The sequence below is a fragment of the Xenopus laevis genome, chromosome 1L (genome assembly GCF_017654675.1).
Source record: "Xenopus laevis strain J_2021 chromosome 1L, Xenopus_laevis_v10.1, whole genome shotgun sequence".
NCBI classification, from domain to species: domain Eukaryota; kingdom Metazoa; phylum Chordata; class Amphibia; order Anura; family Pipidae; genus Xenopus; species Xenopus laevis.
In genome coordinates, this window is record NC_054371.1 from 159,938,849 (window position 1) to 159,959,727 (window position 20,879).

Sequence of the window (20,879 nt, forward strand, 5' to 3'; positions counted from 1 at the left end):
TGGCACAAGTACATATATGGAGGCAATAGTGTGGATTTTTTGGCTGATGCTGGCACAGGTACAGATTGGGGCAATATGGTGGCTGCTGGCACAGGTACACAGATGTTTGAGGGCAATATGATGGATTTTTGGTTACTGCTGGAACAGATGCAAATTGGGGCAATATGATGGATTCTTTTGGTTGCCGATGGCATAGGCACAGATTGGGGGTAAAAATATGATGGATGTTTTGGTTTATGCTGGCCCAGGTACAGATTGGGGCCTGGGTGCAATCTGAGGGATTGACTGCCATTGGCATAGGTACAAATGGAGGCAATATGATAGGTGCTGGCACAGGTACAGGGGGCTATTTGACTGGTAAGGTGGGAAATGGTAATGCAGGACTGGGTGCAAAAATACCTTGGCCCGGCCCTTCCTCCCTGTGTGTGCCATTCTCTGCTTGCCCAGTGCTGCTTGGGTGTGCCATTCTCTGCCCAGTGCTGCTTGTGTGTGACATTCTCTGCTTGCCCAGTGCTGCTTGTGTGTGCCATTCTCTGCTTGCCCAGTGCTGCTTGTGTGTGCCATTCTCTGCTTGCCCAGTGCTGCTTGTGTGTGCCATTCTCTGCTTGCCCAGTGCTGCTTGTGTGTGCCATTCTCTGCTTGCCGAGTGCTGCTTGTGTGTGCCATTCTCTGCTTGCCCTATGCTACCTGTGGGATGTAAGCCTGTTAGGGGTTTGTTCTTGGGGTTATTAGCATTTGGAAATTGTTGTTAGGGGCCCCTAAGGTGTTTAATCATGTGTTGGGGGGTTGTTGTATTATCCACAGGGGAGGGTGAGGCATATGGATTTAAGGGTATGTTTTTAACATGACTTCAATTTTTCACATATGAGTGATGAGGGATTTCCCTGCAGTGAGCACCAACCATTTGGTTTTTTGGTGTGCTGCCACCGTTAATGTGGATATGATCTTAAAAGTTCTTGTGGTAATATGGGTGTGGTTTACAGTGGGTGTGGTTTAAAAGGGGGAGTGGCCAAGACTGACTTCCATTATCGGCCCTCCTCCACATAGGCCAGTAAAATTTTGGCTCTCGGTACCACAGAACTTGGACAGCACTGTTGTAGACTATAGGTATATGTCAAATCATAAACCGATATTTAGAGCCAGATGCAAAGTACATCTATTGGATGTTGGATTACTTCCAACTACTTTAGTCTATTTAGTTTGGCTTCTGTAACTTATGATTGCACATTTGTGCACAAGGGCACAGTCCAGCCACAAGAAATGATGGACCAGCGCTCACTAGGCATGCCAGCTCTTGATCTGAGGCAAGCAATTATCATTACTGGCACCCTTCAGTGATTAACCCTTTCCTTTTTTAAATCAGTAGTTTGTATCTGGGTCAGGACACAAATATCTCATTCTGCTTAAGCTCATAGGGGTAATGTTCCCCACAACAATACTTTTAGCCATGAGAAGAGGAGAGCAACTTGCATGAAATGATGACAAATAACTTTTTTTAAAAGCAGTTGCATTTCCTGCAAGAGGGATAACGGGATAATTTATTTTTTGGCTGGTCCAGGGTATAAACAGTTTTAGTCACAGGAGGGTGCCTAACAATTTGGTATCCTCCAGTTCTCCTTTAAAAGCGCAACAGAAAATTCCGTCGCCCATAGTAAGAAGTGGTGAGTGAAGGCAAGGCTATCAGCTGGATTGCTTCTTAATATATTTAATTTGAGAAAAACATAAATAAATCAGTTACTTCAGTAAACTGTAACAAAAGATTAAAATGTTTAATTTCAGTCATTTATCAGGTAACATAAAACAAATTCCCTACTGGGAAAGTAAAGCTATTTTCCATACCTACATTAACCCCCTTCCACTCCAAGTTTCCTTATGGACCTCCTTATTAATAACAATGCAAACCAGGCAACATAAACATGGTTATAAAGTCCAACATTGTTCCATAAACTCTGAGATGAAATGCAGGCATAAATAAAGTGCTCCGTGTTGCTGAAAAATTCATGGTACTAATGCCATCTACAGGTTATAAAATGTAAGACAACAAAGCGCATCAACACTACAAGCCTATAGGTACTGTATCATTAGTTAATCATTTAATCCGTCGTTTAGCCAATTAGTGGAAATATTAACGTTCCCTCTTCTCAACAAATGAGAAGTTCTTTCTTAATTCCATTTTATGTCAAAAACTGCTACACATTATCCACCTCATAAAAATGTATACAATGATACCAAACGTCTGCCATTCTTCAGTATACAGAAACAATAGGGCTCATTCGCACAAATTTCCCTGCAGTCACTTGCGCAAAAAAAACAAACCCATTCATAAACTGTCAAAAGTGCTCCATGTACCTCTGTATAGTTTCACCCTGTGCTACTTGGTCCTTCCTGTCTCCTGTTCTGAATCAAGTACATGAAAAATAGAGAATGAAAAGAGCACTCAGGAGAGCATATGTGATCAAAGTTTTAATGCCAGACTACATGATTAACACACAACATTTCTCAAGTGAGAAACATTGGCACCACATTGGAATCACACATGCATTCGACTAATATAACACTGGCATTACAAATGTACCATACTGGCACTTCTGGAATAACATTCATATTACATATTCACTACACTTGTATTACACAGATACTACATGGCATCATATTGGCACCACATTCACACTGAATCACTATATTGGCACTACATTGGTATCACAATGCACTACACTTATATACATGCACTACATGCAATATATCGATGGCCTATTGTCACTAAATTGGCATTAGACCTGCACCATGCTGCAGCATATTGGCACTACACTGACACTACTACACTACACAATCCCATAATAAGGAATCACTTGCCTTCTGTGCAATTCTTTTATTATGGCCAATTAAGGGAAATTTCCCATTATGCATGTTTAAATATATGTGTTGATATTACTGTACCACCACCTAACCTAATGTAATTTTTAATTTAATCTAGTTTTTCTTTCTTCTTTTCTTTTTATATTTATTTTTTTCTGCAGTCAGTTTATTGTGTGTTGTTAATACACTTTTGTTTCTGTATTATAATTTTTGGGGAAACATTTGATTTAATCACACTTCTCACTGTAACTCTTCTGCCTAAGACTTTTTCTTCTCCTCCATCAGACCACTCTTTTTCAGATTCCCTATGAGGGTCTCGACTCTTGAACAATCTGAGTCTGGGCCAATCAGTTGGAGGAGGGCTGTGCCAATAAGGGTTAGGGGTGGGCTTGGCCAATGAGGGTTTGAGATGGGCTAAGCCAATCAGGGTTGGGGACGAGTTTGCTCAATGTTGCGGTAGTGGGAGTAAGTAAAAGCTCCTGGCTTTATGTGCTGCTCCAGTGCGGGTCCCCATAGTCTCTGTACACTGACCCAGCCAGGCCCTTAAGAGCCAATGCCCACCGGGCCCAAGAACAGTCCCCAGAGATGGCAGCCCTAATCTAATGCCACCTTCCAACCAGGCAGTTAGCTAAAAAGATTCCCACAGCTGTCAAATACTGTAGCGCAGTTGTTCAAAAGACCAGGATGTCACTTGCATGCTGGAAATGATCACAACTGGGCTGTCAACACAACACTGCTGTCACTCCAAGGACCTTTTTTTTTTAGACATTCTGAGATTTAGATGTTTTTTACTGTGGTAATTGTCCGAATTTTTTTTAGGTTTTAGAGGTTTTCGTATTTCTTAAAGCATTGCTCAGTGTTTTTTTGTTTGTATTTTTTATATTCGGATATTTTAATTAATTACATGGTATCTGTGTTTTTAGAGAAAATTCGTTTATTCGTGGTTTCAAAAAGCTCCAAAACTACTAAAATGAGAGTTGATAAATGGGCCTGCCAGTCTCAAGTTATCCATTACATGTAGACTAGGGTATATTTATCAAACAGTGAAACAATATCTTGCCGCAGTCGATAAGAGTGAATTTCTGCCACTCTCACTATTCATTTCTACGGGTGTTTTACAGACATGTTTATCAGTGGGTAAAAGTGAGACCTTTTTTAAAAATCCCATGAAAGTGAAGAGACAATGGCGAGCTCTAGTTTCACTCTTTCAAAAATATGTACAGTATTATAGGCTGAGTTTTAGCAAGACTGGACATTTTCATCTTAGAATCCTGGTCACATTTATAATGCTGGTTTCCTGATCTGATGTAATTCAAATTATAATCTGAGAAATGTACAAGTTACATTAAAATAAACATCCCCAAATTTCTACCCATGTCGCGTATCGTTGCAGAGCAAATAAAGCCTGACCTACAGTTTATAAAATGCTGATGGCTGCAAGTGATTGTAAATACTTGGCATGAAGTACCGGAGTGAGGCAATTGTGCTGACCCAAAGTCAATCACTAATCTGCAAATGAGCTGGCATGCTGCGAGGCAAAACCGTGTCTGATACACTCAGTGTACTGTAGCACGGACTATTTGTGTGAAATCTGATGGAGACAATGCGAGCGACATTAATGCTGCCTCAGCAAATCTCTAATCTGCCCCTCTATTCACTTCCATCGTATATATACAGGCATGGACTTGCACGTTTGTATGGTCATTCCTGAAAATATTCTGCAGAAGAGGTACAGTGACTCCCTTTCCCTTTGATTGTTGCATTCCTTCAGGAATGTGTGTTTTCTTGTCCATAGATTGCTGCCTTTACCTGTTATTTGACCCTGTTGAGCAAAACTATTGAACGCATTGGTGCTGTGCAACATCTCGCAGGTTTGTGGGAATAGAAGGAGATACAATATGAGCTGTATAATGCTTGCTCACATCAGGGCATGGCTTTGCATCTCAAAGGAGGGGACAGTCAGAGAGAATCTTGTATTTTTTTACTATGGTAACCCTCTCTAACAGTAATAATGACATTTCTGTACAGTCATAGAATAAAGTGTAGATACCAGCTTGCACACCCTGGCTCTCCGTGTCGTGAGTTGCCGGTGCCCGGCAGAAAAGGCTTCCGAATCCTCCAAACTTCGTGAGTAAATAAATTCAACCGGCACACAGGTCTTAATTGCAAGCAGGGACAACCCTTGCTGTGTTTTATTAGCGAGATGCAAAGTTTCGGGGTGATCCCCTTTGTCAAGCATGCTTCATTCATGCATCAATTCAACCTGTGTGCCGGTTGAATTTATAGACCAACTTTTACCTGTTTGTGACCCACCCAATAGCTGCATTTTTTGCAGGTTCCCAGCCTGATGTAGGGTTCTCAGTCAGCCATCAAAGACGTCTATAAGATACATAAGCCTAGGGACCTGAATAAACCTAACTTACTTTCTAAAACATGGATCATTACCTACCAGATTAGGTTATGTTGTTGGAGATAATTCCTTGTTGTATATTTTAGGATAAAGGATATATATAGATATATCCAAACTGAGTTTTAGAAGAGGAAAGAAGAAGCGATTCAGACTGATAGTAGCAGTGAGAGATGGATCAAGCCCATTGGAACATTAAAAGAGTAGATATTCTTGTAGGCAGGGAAACTGGATCTCGGTTTTTCTGTTTTGAAGGCTGGGCTTCTAGAAATATCCAAGGACTAAAAACTTATTTACCATCCACAGCTTTGGGCTGACTGGAGGTGAGACAGCTTGGCAACCTATAATGTATTGATTCTGCATCATTCTGTGATTGGCTAGGCCTCAGAAGTTTTCAGGTTAGTCTGCGCCCTCCCAGTTCTTTTATCGCTTACATTCCCCCTAGTTACAGTAGACCAAGGATGCAGTGCAGAAAATAAGCCTTTCAAATAAAGAGTAAGTTTCCTTGAAGGGAGCTTTTTGCCATCAATGAAAAACATCTATAAGAAGAAACCTTTCCAGTAGAAAGTAAAGCAACTACACTGCCCTACACAATTTTTTCACGAGTAAGTAAACCTTAAACTGGGCCATTAGAATCATACTGGAGATAACATAACATCTGCAGGCAAAAAACATCCAATTGGTCCATTTTGTCTATCGATTCAATGTCTTAAAAATTGCTTTCTAGCCTATCCTATGCATACTTGAATTTATTAGCTGTAACAAGCAATGCCAGTCGGCAACAGCAAAGGCCAAAAACATTTAGATTTGTGGGAGGAGAAGGTTATTCTTTCCTTTTATAAAGCACTGGTAAGGCCTGATATTGAATATGTTGAGCAGTCTTGGCTTTCAGTGCTCAAAAGCAAGCAAGATGATGGATGCAGTATTAACTCTCTCTATCATTTCACCTGTCTTCTAAACTATACATAGTAAGGTCTTGGAGCCTGTCCTGACATGCTGATGCAACACAGGGGCCAGTCCAACATGGAGTGTAGATATTGGTATACTGCATATAGTTTGTATATGTGAGTGTATAAATTGGTCTTGATAGATGTCTATATATACATATATGCCCTGGTGAGTGAATTGGAGGAGTTTAATCTGTTTGACCTTGTCTTTTTTCAACACAAATTAACTGTGTAACTATGATTATACCATTAATCCAAGAGGGTTTGTGGATGGAAGACTTGAAAGAGAAATAATTGGTACTGACAAAGAAGTATGGTATGAACATAGGTATGTTATTGGTCTATGGATAGATAGGATGGATAGCACTGACTATGCATAATACTGGGTAAATCTGCTCCCTAAAAACAGAATTTAGGAGAGATAGAGGAGCTGTATCAAGCTGCACACGTGTTGAACTGGTAATGTAGAGACAATGCATCATCTAGTGATCCCAAACGTGTTGAACTGGTAATGTAGAGACAATGCATCATCTAGTGATCCCAAACAGAGGCTTGCGAGCAATGTGTTGCTCACCAACCCCTTGGATGTTTCTCTCAGTGGCCTCAAAGCAGGTGATAATTTTCCACTTGAAGGCAAGTTTTGGTTGTATAAAAAGCAGGTGTGCTACTAAACAGATCCTTCTGTGGGCTGACAGTCCATATAGGGAATAGCAAAAAGCCAACCATAGCCCTTATTTAACACCACAGAGACTGTTTTTATGTTTGTGTTGCTCCTCAATTGTTTTTTGAATTTGATTCATGGTTAAAAAGGCTGGGGACTCCTGATCTGGACATATGTTCTTAGATGGGACAAGAACAAACAATATAATAAACAGGAATGAGCCCTGACACCCATTTATGAAGACAAATATTTATATTGTAGACTTGCGCTTGGCTTAGGAGCCAGTAGGTGTCAGGACAATAGGAGACATTATGCAACAAGTGCTACTAAATTAATTTTCTTTTAAAATCATTGTAAATTTAACATTGTAGAATCACTGTTATGTATAATGTCATGGGGCACAGTGGATCGACCTTCTCCTAAAGATAGGACCTCTATCACTTGCTGTATTTTTAAGTGACTGTTCTAAACACTACTAGTTAAGTTTTGGCTGATGCTGAACATTATTATCCAACGACAGGACAAACAAAATGATGTTACAAAGTTTGCTGAAATGATCAGCTTTCCCCTGTATTATGGCCCTTATACCTGCATCCCCTTGCAGTTAATCCTTGATGCATTCCCACTGCTGGGGACCACAGGAACAAACACAGCCCATGCTTCCTGATCAGGTTTTAGTCATTAGGGTGCATGTAAGTACCAAACGCGGGTGGAACACAACTTTGTGCGCCGATACAGGGATACAACCAAAAAAAAAATTTGTTCTCTATATGTGTTCTTTTATCAGTGTCTGCTACTGCTTTATTTGTATACTGTTAATACTTCCACGTGTATTTTTCTTGTATTTCTAGGCAACCAAATGCTAAGAAAATTAAAAGTTATCTGAGATACTAGCTTTGTCATTTTCACATCTGTGGTTACAAATACCAGCCTAACTTTTATCCTTCTTCTTTATTAATAACAGTGCTATTTAATACAATTTAACCAGATGGCCAGGGACAATTGCAGCCAGTGTGCAACCCTACTCGTGTCCAAATCTATTTCTGACCCAAGGCTAACCTATAGGTTTGTTCTCTGTTTATAGGAAAATATGAGCGAACTACAGAGTGCTCCAGAACAAATGGCTGCTGGGAAAAGCCATGGAGGAATTGGGGGTAACTACAAGGTACTGAAACACAACTGTACTACTAATTCTGCACTTACTCTTGCATTGCACAGAGAGTGCACTTTTGGAAAGGATTAACTACACTATATAGTAAGGATTCAACTTCATGTAGCTCATACATTTTCAAACATGGTTGTTTTGCCATTGTTTTCCCCAAACTCTTAAATATTGTACTGCTGTGCCTCTTTTTGTGAATCACGGTGAGATGCACATTGTGCACAAATCTTTGTAAATGGTTTGCAAATGAGATGGATGTGTGAGCATGGCCACTTTGCCTGGTCATCGTTCACAAATACAGTATTGACAGTAACCGACAACAGTTTAGCGAATATTTTTTAAAAGTTGTGGTGTAATTTTAACACAGAACGTGCACATAAATATTTTCAATTCGTAATTATGCCATATTCAAATAGCTCTCAAGGGCAATCGTAACATGGATAAAAATATGCAATTATGTTTAGAGGGGTGGTTCACCTTTAAGTTAACCTTTAGTATGTTCTAGAGTGGCTAATTCTAAGCAAATTTTCAATCGGTCTTCATTCATTTTTTTTTATAGGACTCTTTCCAACTTTCAAAAAGGGGGTCATCTGGCTCCATCTAAAAAGAAATGCTTTGTACAAAATGCTATTTCTAATTTTTATTATTCTTTCATCATCTTTCTATTCAGGCCATCCCCTATTCATATTCCAGTCTCTCGTCCAAATCATTGCATGGTTGCTAGGGTCATTTGGATCCTAGCAACCAGATTGCTGAAATTGTAGAGCTGTTGATTAAAAAAAAATGACCCCAAATAAAAAAAAAATGAAACCCAATTGCAAATTGTCTCGGAACTGCACTCTTTACATCATACTAAAAGTAAATCTAAATTTCAATGTTGTCCAGCTTTATAAATAATAAACATGCTCAGGACAAATATGTTCACATATGTGTAAACATATTCACTCTAATACATAAAGCTTATAAATGAGCCCCAGTGATTCTGTGTTTTGATTCTGTTGATATCCTCCGCAAAAAAAAACCTACAGCTATTATTTGAATGATAAAAGGTAATCTGGATTCTAATCTTCATTTATCCATGAGAGTCACTTGTCATTGTGGGGTTTTCATACAGTAAATCTGGATTTAAAAGTCAGAACATTTATCCTTTGCATGTCAGCTCTTGTGCGTTAGAACAACCCTCCTTTTTTAGGCTTGGATATTACATAGATTAGTTGTAAGATATTGTAACTAAAGTGATAAACACTTCCATGTGTTATTGCTGCTCCCTCTTATATCTCAGTATCTACGTATATCTGTAATATCCAATAGTGTTCTTTAAAACAAGGCAGCACTGTCCATTGGCAGGTGAAACAGGGAAGCTATTTATGGCACGTGTATTGCAGCAGTTCTGAAATTCTTCTGCATGTTATAAAAGGTATATTCCCTGTTTCACCTGCCACTAGAGTGCGCCAAACAGTAAGCAAAAATAAATAGGAAAAGAACTCTAGTGATATTGACTGTCGACATACCTGTTTTGCCTGTGTTAGCCTTAATGTTGCCATACACTGGTTGACATGCCAAATATCCAACTGACCAGCCACGAGAATGTGACCAGTGATGTAGTCTTACCCATATAAAATGGAAGTTGTAGTCTGTTTATCTGCTTTACCAAAGTATGAATTCTCCGACCCTTTTGATATTCAATTCTTCTTAACAAAGAATTAACTACTGCTGTTTTTTAAAACTTCATATGGCAGAAACAGATAAGGATATTTAAGTTTAAATTGCTGCTAAAAAATTATTTATATATATATATATATATATATATATATATATATATATATATATATATATATATATATATATATATATATATACACACACATACATACACACACAGGTGTGGTGCCTGTTATCCAGAATGCTCAATGTTTTCCGGATAATGGATCTTTTCCATAATTTGGATCTTCATACCTTGTCTACTAGAAAATCATGTAACCATTAAATAAACCCAACAGGCTGGTTCTGCTTCCAATAAGGATTAAAGGGGTGGTTCACCTTCAAACAACTAATTGGATTCAGATAGATCACCAGAAATAATGACTTTTTCCAATGACTTTCTATTTTCTATATGTGACCGTTTTTCTAATATTGAAGTGTAAAGTGTCTTTTTTCACCTTTTGAAGCAGCCTTGGGAGGGAAGGGTCGCCGACCCTGTAAACTGTTCTAAATTGATACATTTAGTTGATTCATTTCTTATCTTTGTCCCTGCTGAGCAGAATCTCTGGGTTTCATTACAGGCAACTGTTAGAATTGATACAATAGTTGCTAATACTCCAGAGATGCTGCTGAGAAATGTATCAACTAAATGTTGCAAAATTGTAACCGTTCAGAATCTGCACCTGAATTACTGAGCTGCCAGACTTCCAGAGACAGGAACATTCAACTTTAAACTTAGATTTTGGAAAAACAGTAAAAAAATAAATAATGAAAAGTAATTGGAAAAAGTCTTTATTTCTAGGGAGCAATCTAAAAACAACTGAATTGAAAAAAGTGCTTGAAAGTTGAACAACCGCTTTAATTATATCTCAGTTGTGGTCAAGTGCAAGGTACTGTTTTTATAGTACACAGAGTCTATGGGAGACCGCCTTTACATAATTCGGAGCTTTCTGGATAACTGGATATCTGGGTTTCTGGATAATATATATATAATATGAATGCTGGGAAAACAAGGGAAGACATGATGTAGGCATAACCCATGAGATCTGCACACCTAGTACTATTTTAAATATCATATTTCCCACTGCAGATCACGACTCTATGTTGAACCTATTTTCTCAAACATTTACAGTAATTCCATATTAATTGCAGTTTGACATAGCAGTGACATGCTGCATTGTTATTCTTCCTCGTATCTTTTATAAGACCAATGTACAATTATTCCACTAAAAGCATCTAATGCACCGCCGAGCTCAAGAAAAACAGCGTGTTCTGTCTAAATAAAGAAGCCTGTTAAAGGATGCTTAATAGACATCTATCCATGAAGGTTTTGCGTCATTGTGCTTTTCTTGCCTTATTCAAACTTACCCTAGAGAATAAAATACACAGGTGGAACAGTGCAGGTTTTATCATCATCTAAAGTGGAAATTTGATGAACTGAAACTAAACCCTGTTGACCTGCCTAATGAAAAACATATTCATTATGGCATGATGCTATCTCCCCATTTGGTTGGCTGTTCCTTATAGTCATTTATTGTTAATGTTCATTTTTTCTTTTAACCATCCATAAACCTTATGCCATCTCCAGGTTTTCCTTCCTCCTAACTGTAGAGCAGTCTTGTACACATTATATAGGGCAAGCAATACCCATAACACAGGTTATTGTAGAGGGGGGATGCTTTATTAGCAATGCTGAGAGCAGGAGTAGCCCTATTGCTTGCTTTTGCAGGACAATGTTAAAAGGAAATAACACAGATGCAATAAGAGAAAATGAATGATGTGATTTACATAGCATAGGACTATACACCATTACACCATCTTTACACCATTAAAGGCAGCCATTATATAGCAATTATGCTGGGACACCAGGAAATTAAGTTGATTGTTGAGAGGGGTTGTTCATAACTTTTAGTCTTTTAGTCTCTCTTTAAAAAAAAAAAAAGACTGATATTCTGAGAAATTTGCAATTGATTTTCATTTTTTATTACCGTATATACTCCCGTATAAGCCGTAGTACCTAATTTTACCTCCAAAAACTGGGAAAGCTTATTGACTTGAGTATAAGCCTAGGGTGAGAAATGCAGCAGCTTCTGGTAAGTTTCAATCAAAAAATTGAGGGTTTCTGCTCCCATTGGAGGTGCTAGCGTCTCGTTTTTGGATGCCGGCGACCATTCTTGGATGCCGGCAAATATTCTTGGAGACTATTCTTAGATGCCGGCGACTATTCTTAGACGCCAGCGACTATTCTTAGGCGCCGGCGACTATTCTTAGGCGCCAGCGACCGTTTTTGCGCTTGACCCGAGTATAAGCGAGGTAGAGTTTTGCAGCATATTTTGGGGGCTGAAAAACTCGGCTTATACTCGAGTATATACGGTACTTGTGGTTTTTGAGTTATTTAACTTTTTATTCAGCAGCTTTCCAGTTGGCAGTTTCAGCAATCTGGTTGCTAGGGTCCAAATTACCATAGCAACTGTGTACTGAATTTAATAAGAGACTGGAATATTAATAGGGGAGGGAATGAATAGAATAAATTGGTAATAAAAAGCTATAACAACACATGTGTAGCTTCACAGAACATTTGTTTTTTAAAGGGGTCATTTGAAAGCTGCAAAGCTATCAGAAGAAGGCAAATAATTAAAAATCTATAAAGAATAAATAATGAAGACAGATGATATGTTGCTCAGAATTGGCCCACGGTACAATGTAGGACAGAACAAGGCAAGGAGGCTAAAGCTGAAACCCTTAGCTAGGGCCAATGTCACACTGCTAGTCTGGGAAACAATGCTCTGGCAAGGTGTGCTTGGAGGGCTTACCTTAAATAGGGCAGAGTCAGCCCTGATTGGCTGATTGCAACTAATCAGGCTGCAGCTGGGCTGGGGCTGCAGAGGCCAGGTAATATATAGCGAGCAACCCTACAGGCTGCTCACCTGGCCAAATGGTTAAAGGAAAACTATACCCCCAAAATGAATACTTAAGCAACAGATAGTTTATATCAAATTGAATGACATATTAAAGAATCTTACCAAACTGGAATATATATTTACATAAATATTGCCCTTTAACATCTCTTGCCTTGAACCACCATTTCGTGACTCTATCTGTGCTGCCTCAGAGATCACCTGACCAGAAATACTACAACACTAACTGTAACAGGAAGAAGTGAGGCTCATGTGACCTTACATGTGGTTTGTTTGTGTGCACAGTGAATCATACGATCTCAGGGCCCTTATTTTTTAAAATGGCAATTTTCTATTTATGATTACCCAATGGCACATACTACTAAAAAAGTATATTATTATGATAATGGTTCATTTACATGAAGCAGGGTTTTACACATGAGCTGTTTTACTCAGTATCTTTTAATAGAGACCTACATTGTTTGGGGGGTATAGTTTTCCTTTAAGCTATTGAGACAGAAACCCAAAGGTCCCTGACTTAAATCCCAGCAATACCTGACATACAGTATATACTGAAGAAGAGCCATATAGTGAATGGTAGTTCTGCAGATGGCACTAAGCCCTGTTGCAGGCCTAGTTCTTATATGGGCAGTTGGCCTGTACTGTTGTTGTGAACGTATATAGAAAACGCCTCTTGTGTTTGTAACTGTCGGCCTTTAGTGTCCATTTATGGGAAATTAGAAAACAGTCCTTGCTTATAACTGAGAACTGCTGTAGATACTTTTCCCTTTTCCTACAGTACCTCTTATCAAATGGTTGAATACATGGAGAAAGGTTGCTATTGCACAGTTACCCCAGCAGAAGAAATCTAATTATACTGCAGCATGTGGCGTGTTGGAATGGGCTTGTGTTTCTAGAATCTAATGGGCTGCAGACCATCAATGTCAAAATAACTCTGTTCTCTAAAAATACAGATCACTCTGTATGAACTGGAGAATTTCCAGGGAAAAAAGTGTGAGCTGACTGGGGAATGCAAGAATCTCAGCGAGAAAGGCCTGGACAAAGTTGGATCCATCAAAGTCGAGTCTGGACCGTGAGTCTTGCAATCCTGGAATGCTGTATTCCCGCTAAACTGTGTGATTGTGGCATGTACACAAGTTATGACAAAACTGTGGAGCAGTGCAGAGAAATGTTGCATTCAGACACATTATTCACTACCTCATGTCCAATGACCCACTCCATTTATGTTGCTTTTAGTAAATACAGTAGCAAAAATCAAATGCTATTATTCATCAGGAACTGTTGGATTTTCTCAAAGCAATAGTTATTTGAGCCACAAAGAAACCATTATCTTATTCAATATGTAAGCAGGCCCGGATTTGTGGAAAGGCCACCTAGGCCCGGGCCTAGGGCGGCAGGATTTTAGGGGGCGGCATGCTGCCCAACCAAACCCACATTAGTTCAAAAACACTGGGGATGCTCAGAAGATCCAATAATTTTGTAAATGTCCCATGCCCAATCCACATTGCTCCGGTCCCGATTATACAAATTTGCATGAATTTAGGGGGGCACAGGCAACGAACGGCAGTGGGCCTAGGGGCGTCCGCTATGTAAATCGGACCCTGTATGTAAAGCAAAGTCTATAATCTATGTACACTTTTTGTGAGAACACAACCGGACACTGTCTTTTTCACTGAAATCCAATCATTTCATTCTGTAGTTAGTAAAACTAACAGATCTGGCAGCAGATACAGTAAATTATATTATACTTAGCAGGTTTAGGTCCTAGGTGCTTAGAAACGGCTTCTTGTTGCTCAATAGAATAGTCAGAAAGTAATGTAACCAATTTCTCCAGCTATTCCAATCAATGGCCTCCAAACTGTTTTTTAACTTTCAGTCTCTGAGCGAACTATTTAGGAGCTCAGGATATGGGATGCTTTTGTTCATCCAGAGCTGCAAAGCCTCAGGCTGGCTTTCCCCACATTTCGGAATATTTTCTGCACAATAAATGCTGCCACTATGAATTATTATTATTATTATTATTAATGGAATTAGAATATATGAGTGCACTTTTAATCATTTTGGCCCCTGCACATATGCATTTGCCACCCCCATAACTATTCAACTGAAATCACACACAACTCAGGTTTGGTGTAACAGACAACTGCATTATGCTATTGCTTGTGCTTTTCATGTGATTGTGGGACTAAGACACTGGAAAGTGAAGCAGTGTTAAAGCTCCTTCCAAGAGTCAGGTTTGCATTGTATGCAAATGGTGATGGACCTGCCACCAGGGCATGAGGAATCACATGATCCCATACTACTAAGTTATCAGGGACTCCTTTTATTAACCCATTGGTCATCTGAGCCCCTGGATGGAGGGCCCTGTCAGGTAGAGCAATGCCTCAATGAAAAGCAAGTTACCTGTGCACTTACAGCCATACCCCTAATCCAGACTATCATGCCCCGATTTTCTGAAACCATGCCCATGAGACTCCATCCACTCCCCCTGAAACCCTTCCCAGAATCCTCCTTTACATCTCTTGTGGCCCTTATTGCCCCCGACTGCAGTATCCCCCCCACCTGATGGCGGTCCCTGTGGGGAGGTTATGGGTTACCTGCAAAATATCTTAATAATCGAACCAAACTGATCATTCAGTGTGATTACTCTGGGGTTGCACTGTATCCACTATTTTGGATTCGGACGAACCCCTGAATCCTTCTTGAAACATTCTGCCGAATACCGAACCAAATCCATTTTGGGAAGGGGAAAACATTTTTTACTTTCTTGTTTTATGACAAAAGTCTTGCAATTTCCCTCCCCGCCCCTAATTTGCATATGCAAATTAGCATTCAGATTCCTTTCGGCCAGGCAGAAAGAATCCTGTTTAGAAAGCCCGAATCCTGGCCGAATCCCAAACCGAATCCTGGATTCGTTGCATCCCTCTGTGTTATGTCAAATAACATAAACGGCCACACCACCCACATTTATAAATGGAAGCCTAACTATTGTGTTTTCTTTACTCTCCCATTTAGATGGCTGAGCTTCGAACGCCAATCATATGGGGGTGAACAGTTTGTGCTGGAAAAAGGAGACTATCCCCGATGGGACACTTGGTCTAACAGCCACAGGAGTGATTACATGATGTCCATCCGTCCCCTGAACATTGTGAGTCCAATAAAAAATACTCTATGTCATATCCATATTTTACATTTAGGTGTAAACTAACATGAGTTTCTGATTAGACTTCAGTGCTGCTGCTGGGGGTATAGACAAAAAACATTTGCACCACTGGGTGATTTCTGAGCAGTAATAGGATATCGTATAAGTAAATATCTTCAATGTTTTATTTAACTATTTTTTTAGTTGTTTTCGTGTGTGTGCATGGACAAACCAGGTAACATTGTTAGCCTTATATTTAATTGCCAGTTTATTTTACAGGGCTGCACTATAAGGACCAGACAAACATAACCTATAGCACAATAAATATGAGTGTTCACAAAAGCTTACAACTCACATTAGAAGCAACTACAATTTGGTGAAAAGGCAAAAGAGTTGAGACACTACTCCTTACTTTCTACCTTGTAGTGGTAAGGAAGGTGTCACATGTAGTCAGCGCCGGATTTGTTTGCCGACCACCCCTAGGCCGCGCGGTCCTAGCACCCGCCTACACTTACCCTTCCCAGTGCGCCCAGGTGAAAAAGCGCCGGCGCTGCTGGTGTAATTGAATGGGGACGCACACATCCCCATAATGCGGGTGGGTGGCATGCCGCTCCTATTTTTTGCCGCCCTAGGCCCGGGCCTATGTGGCCTCGCCACAAATCCGGGCCTGCACGTAGTCTCCTTATAAGCAGAGAAGGGGGGCAGATTGATAGATTGATTGGCAGCGAGAATGGCAGCAAAGCCATTTAACTGCCTTGTACAGGTATGGAAAACCCATGATCCAGAAAGCTCAGAATTATGGAAAGGCCTTCTTCCATAGACTCCATTTTGTCCAAATAATCCAAAAAGGATTTCCTTTTACCTTGTACTTGATCCAAACTAAAACGTAATTAATCCTTATTGGAAGTAAAACCATCTTATTGGGTTTATTTCATGTTTACATGATTTTCTAGTTGACTTAAGGTATGAAGATCCAAATTATGGCAAAATCCATTATCTGGAAAGCCCCTGGTCCCGGACATTCTGGATAACAGGTCCCATACCTGTAAAGAGAATAAGATGTGTAACTACATTTATAATGCAGCCATGTTGAACCTGTAGAAAGTTCAAATCACGTATGAAACATGTGAGCAAATGTCAGACTTGGGTAACACAAAAAGCCCTGCAAGTGTCTCTGTGCAATGTATTGTTTTACAGAGGCTGCGTAATCTCTATCCTTTCTTTAAAATGCACCTCTTTCAGGTTCAACAGCAGCGCAAACATGGAAGTTAATGAAAACAGAAACATTTAGGTGTAAAGCAAGTCTTTTTCTACAAAATATGACCTCACCCGCTCATATACATGTTATGCTGTGTGATTATATGGGCAAATACAACAATGGGGCTTCAAGCTATTCTGATCCTATTTTTTCTATAGCAAAGGTTTGTTTGCACTGAGATACAAAGGGAAAGGAGGACAGAGTTCAAAGTCCATACATTCTAAAATAAAGCTTTCTGCACCCATTTCCTTGAAGAATTTCGGCCTTTAACAGCCATAGATGTCTTGTGTACATATTGTATTTGTGATTAGCATTTGTGTGAGCAAAAGGTCCACTGAGCAATGTTATCTTATAATATGCACCGGTCTCAGGATTCTCGCGTACCAGTTCACAAAAAAAAAAAAAAAGATTCTTACATTTTGCAACAGCAGCACAACTAGGGGGTTATTTATCAAAATCCAAATTAATCTCAATATTTTCTGCTACAAACTCTGATCAAATCCGCTCAGGTTTTGTTACGCTTATTTATTATTACATCTACCAGAAAATTAGCTTTGCGGTAAAAATATATATCAGATTTTCAAGATTTTTCCAGATTTTTCATCCGATTTCAAGATTTTTTTAGGATTTTCAACTAGAAAACGCAGAATTTTGCCCGAAAATTATTGCACGAAACCTAGCGCACATCAAAAAAATCATTGGGACTCCAATTGACTTATATGCAACCTCGACAGGTCTTAGATGCCGGATTTTATGATTCTGACTTTTCCATCCTCAGGGTTTAATAATTTCCGAAAAATTTATGATTTTTTAAAAATCTGATTTTATAAAAAGAAAAATCAAATTTTTTGTGATTTTCGCAAAACAGATTTAGTAAATAACTCCCCTAGTGTTTAGAGCTGCTTTAAGCAGAATTTGTGTGTTGTAATGGTCATAATTAAATATGTTTTAAAAAACTTGCCATATGAGTTTAAAAGCGTTATATTAGATGAATGTATTTATGTTCTATTCTTTCCTGGCGCTGAATGACTTTGTATACAACCTTACGAGTGCTTAACCTCATCTGCCACTTGTATTGCCTGCCCAATCTGCACCATGCCACGTATGCTTCCATAGTTGGGCGCCAACGAGAAAATCACAATTTTAGTGCAGTGACTTGAAAGAATTTTCCCACACACACTAGGAGAATTCTCAACATATGATAACTATATATAGCCCTGACCTTTATACAAATTATTTATTTGGTTTTAAGAATCCATGGCTCGGAGTTCAAAACAGGATAAACAAAACCATCTCTAACATGAAGCTTTTGCTGAAGTCCAAGCTTCACCACCATAAAAACAACTTATTTTTGTAGAATATTACTGCTGTGAAAAGAAATAGCCGAGCTGTATGCATAATATTAAAAACGAGTAACATTTAATGTAAACGGTTGGAAAATTAAGGACAACCGTTAATTAAACCAATCCCCAAAAATGTATTAGACAGTAGGAAGAGAACAGTCAACTCTTGGGAAAGGGTAGGTAAGAGGGAATAAACGGTACAACATATCTATTATGAAGATATTTTAGGTTCCAAAAATCTTAAAATGCTTCTTTTGCCCCTGTAGGACAGTGCTGAACACAAGATCTACTTGTTTGAAAATACTGGTTACAATGGAAGAAAGATGGAGATTGTGGACGATGATGTACCCAGCCTATGGGGTCACGGATTTCAGGACCGTGTAGCCAGTATTAAAGTTTTAAATGGAACGTAAGGGGAAGACTCTCAAATTCATTAAAATATATTTTGTTTAGAAATGAGAAACAAGATCGCTTCTCCATTGAGTCTGTATGAAGAACTCAAGGACCTCTCACATTTATTAAGGCATGTCCGTGAATGATTGAGGTTTCTGTTTTGAAAGACAGCCTCCAATTTGAATAGAAGTTGATTTCTGAGAACCATTAACAAGGGCCCAACCCCAGGGAATAGACAGCCTCTCACTTTTTAGGGCTATTCCACACGGGGAGATAGCGACGCGTTTGCGGTCGCGGCGACAAAGCGCCGCGACAGTCGCCGCGACCGGCGCAGGCGACAGTTTTGTATGGGCGCCTATGTAAAAACGCCTGTGCTAACCACACGAGGCGATGCGCTTTTCAACAGTCGCCTGAAAATGCCTCGCCAGGCTTTTTCAGGCGACTGTTGAAAAGCGCATCGCCTCGTGTGGTTAGCACAGGCGTTTTTACATAGGCGCCCATACAAAACTGTCGCCTGCGCCGGTCGCGGCGACTGTCGCGGCGCTTTGTCGCCGCGACCGCAAACGCGTCGCTATCTCCCCGTGTGGACTAGCCCTTAAGGTCAGTTTAAGATTGATACAGAGGATCCACTCATCTGTCTGCGGGGCACAGCAGGTAATTCTGAGAATAATTTATTTGCACTTTATTACTGTCAAGGTGAACAGGATGTATGGCTCAGTCCAAGGAACTATAAGCAGATTGTCTGGGAATGGTTCATAGGTAGGATGTAAAATAGTGGTCATTTTTGAGTCTTGAAGCTGATTGTTTATTCTTTGCTCCTTATTCCAGCTGGGTGGGCTATGAATACCCTGGCTATAGAGGAAATCAGTATGTATTTGAGAAGAATGAATACCGACACTGGAATGACTGGGAAGCCAACCAACCTAAAATCCAGTCAGTGCGCCGTATCCGTGATATGCAGTGGCATAAGCGTGGCTGTTTTACTGCAACCCCAGCAACAGCCCCAGCTCCAGCTCCTGAACGAGCTCCTGCACCTACCAGCAGCTGAAGGAGAGTCAAGCATATACTCCAACCCTCATCTTCTTCTGCAGAGAAGCATAGCAAGAAGAGACGCACAAAATGATTTCACAGCTTCACAATGTCTCTTAAATGTGTCAGTCCAAAACTTTAAATAAAAGTACTGGACTACAGAGTTCTAATGCATTTCATTTTCTTACAAATATGTATGGTGATAATGATAATTATACACACACACACACACAATTATTTCAAGAACTTACAAATGCACTTTGAGTATGACTAAAAAAGTAACGGTTTAAAAAGAAAAAAAAGTCATCTGGAACATGTATTACTATGAGGGGTATCACTTCTATAGGTTTGTTTAAGGGGTTTGATCCCATCAAAGCTCAATCAGAATTTACTGGCACCCTTTGAAAGTGTGTAAGCATGAACATCATACTGGCCTAAAAGAGTGTAACCTTTTAAAAGGAAAGAATTTTTTTTTTTTAATTTCTTTATATTTGAAGGTTCTCCCATGCTCCAGCAGAGTTCCGCTCTACTCCCCACTTTCCCTTTGCCCTGGGTCTGATTGCGCTTCTCTTGCTCTCTCCCTCCAGTTCATAAAGACAGTGCTCCAACGAAGTGGTCCAGATGCGCATGCATCTCTGCATAAAGAGCTGTACTGGCCTGGCGCGTTGGTGTGCGGCTGTGCGCATTGAAGAGAGCCAGCTCAGCCAGGCGGTGACGGTGCAATTCTTTGTTCTGAAACTGGCTGCCTGGTGTTGTTGGAGAATAGTAAGCACTGAGCAGAGAGAGGTACAGTCAGATCTGGGGCAATATTTTTGATGCTGCTGCTTAGACTTAGGGGCAATGAATTGTTGGCACAAGAGGTACAGACTTGGGGGCAATATGCTGGCACTTGGCACAACAGGTACAGACTTGGTGGGCAATATTTTGGGTATTGCTAGCACCTGTATAGATTTGGGGGCAATATTTTGGCTGTTATCTGGCACAGGTACAGATTTGGGGGTAATAATTTGGCTGCTGGCTGACACAGGTACAGATTGGGGGTAATAATTTGACTGGAAATGG

General features: G+C 39.8%; 1 protein-coding gene across 1 annotated transcript; it reads left to right on the forward strand.

Annotated features, from left to right (window-relative positions):
- Positions 1-4,567: 4,567 nt before the first annotated feature.
- Positions 4,568-19,983, forward strand: crybb3.L (crystallin beta B3 L homeolog). The gene is given in 6 exon segments (NM_001094257.1): positions 4,568-4,585; positions 7,956-8,036; positions 13,606-13,724; positions 15,668-15,800; positions 18,662-18,804; positions 19,617-19,983. Coding segments are annotated over 5 exon segments (690 nt in total). The 5' UTR covers positions 4,568-4,585; positions 7,956-7,961; the 3' UTR covers positions 19,837-19,983.
- The last annotated feature ends 896 nt before the right edge of the window (positions 19,984-20,879 follow it).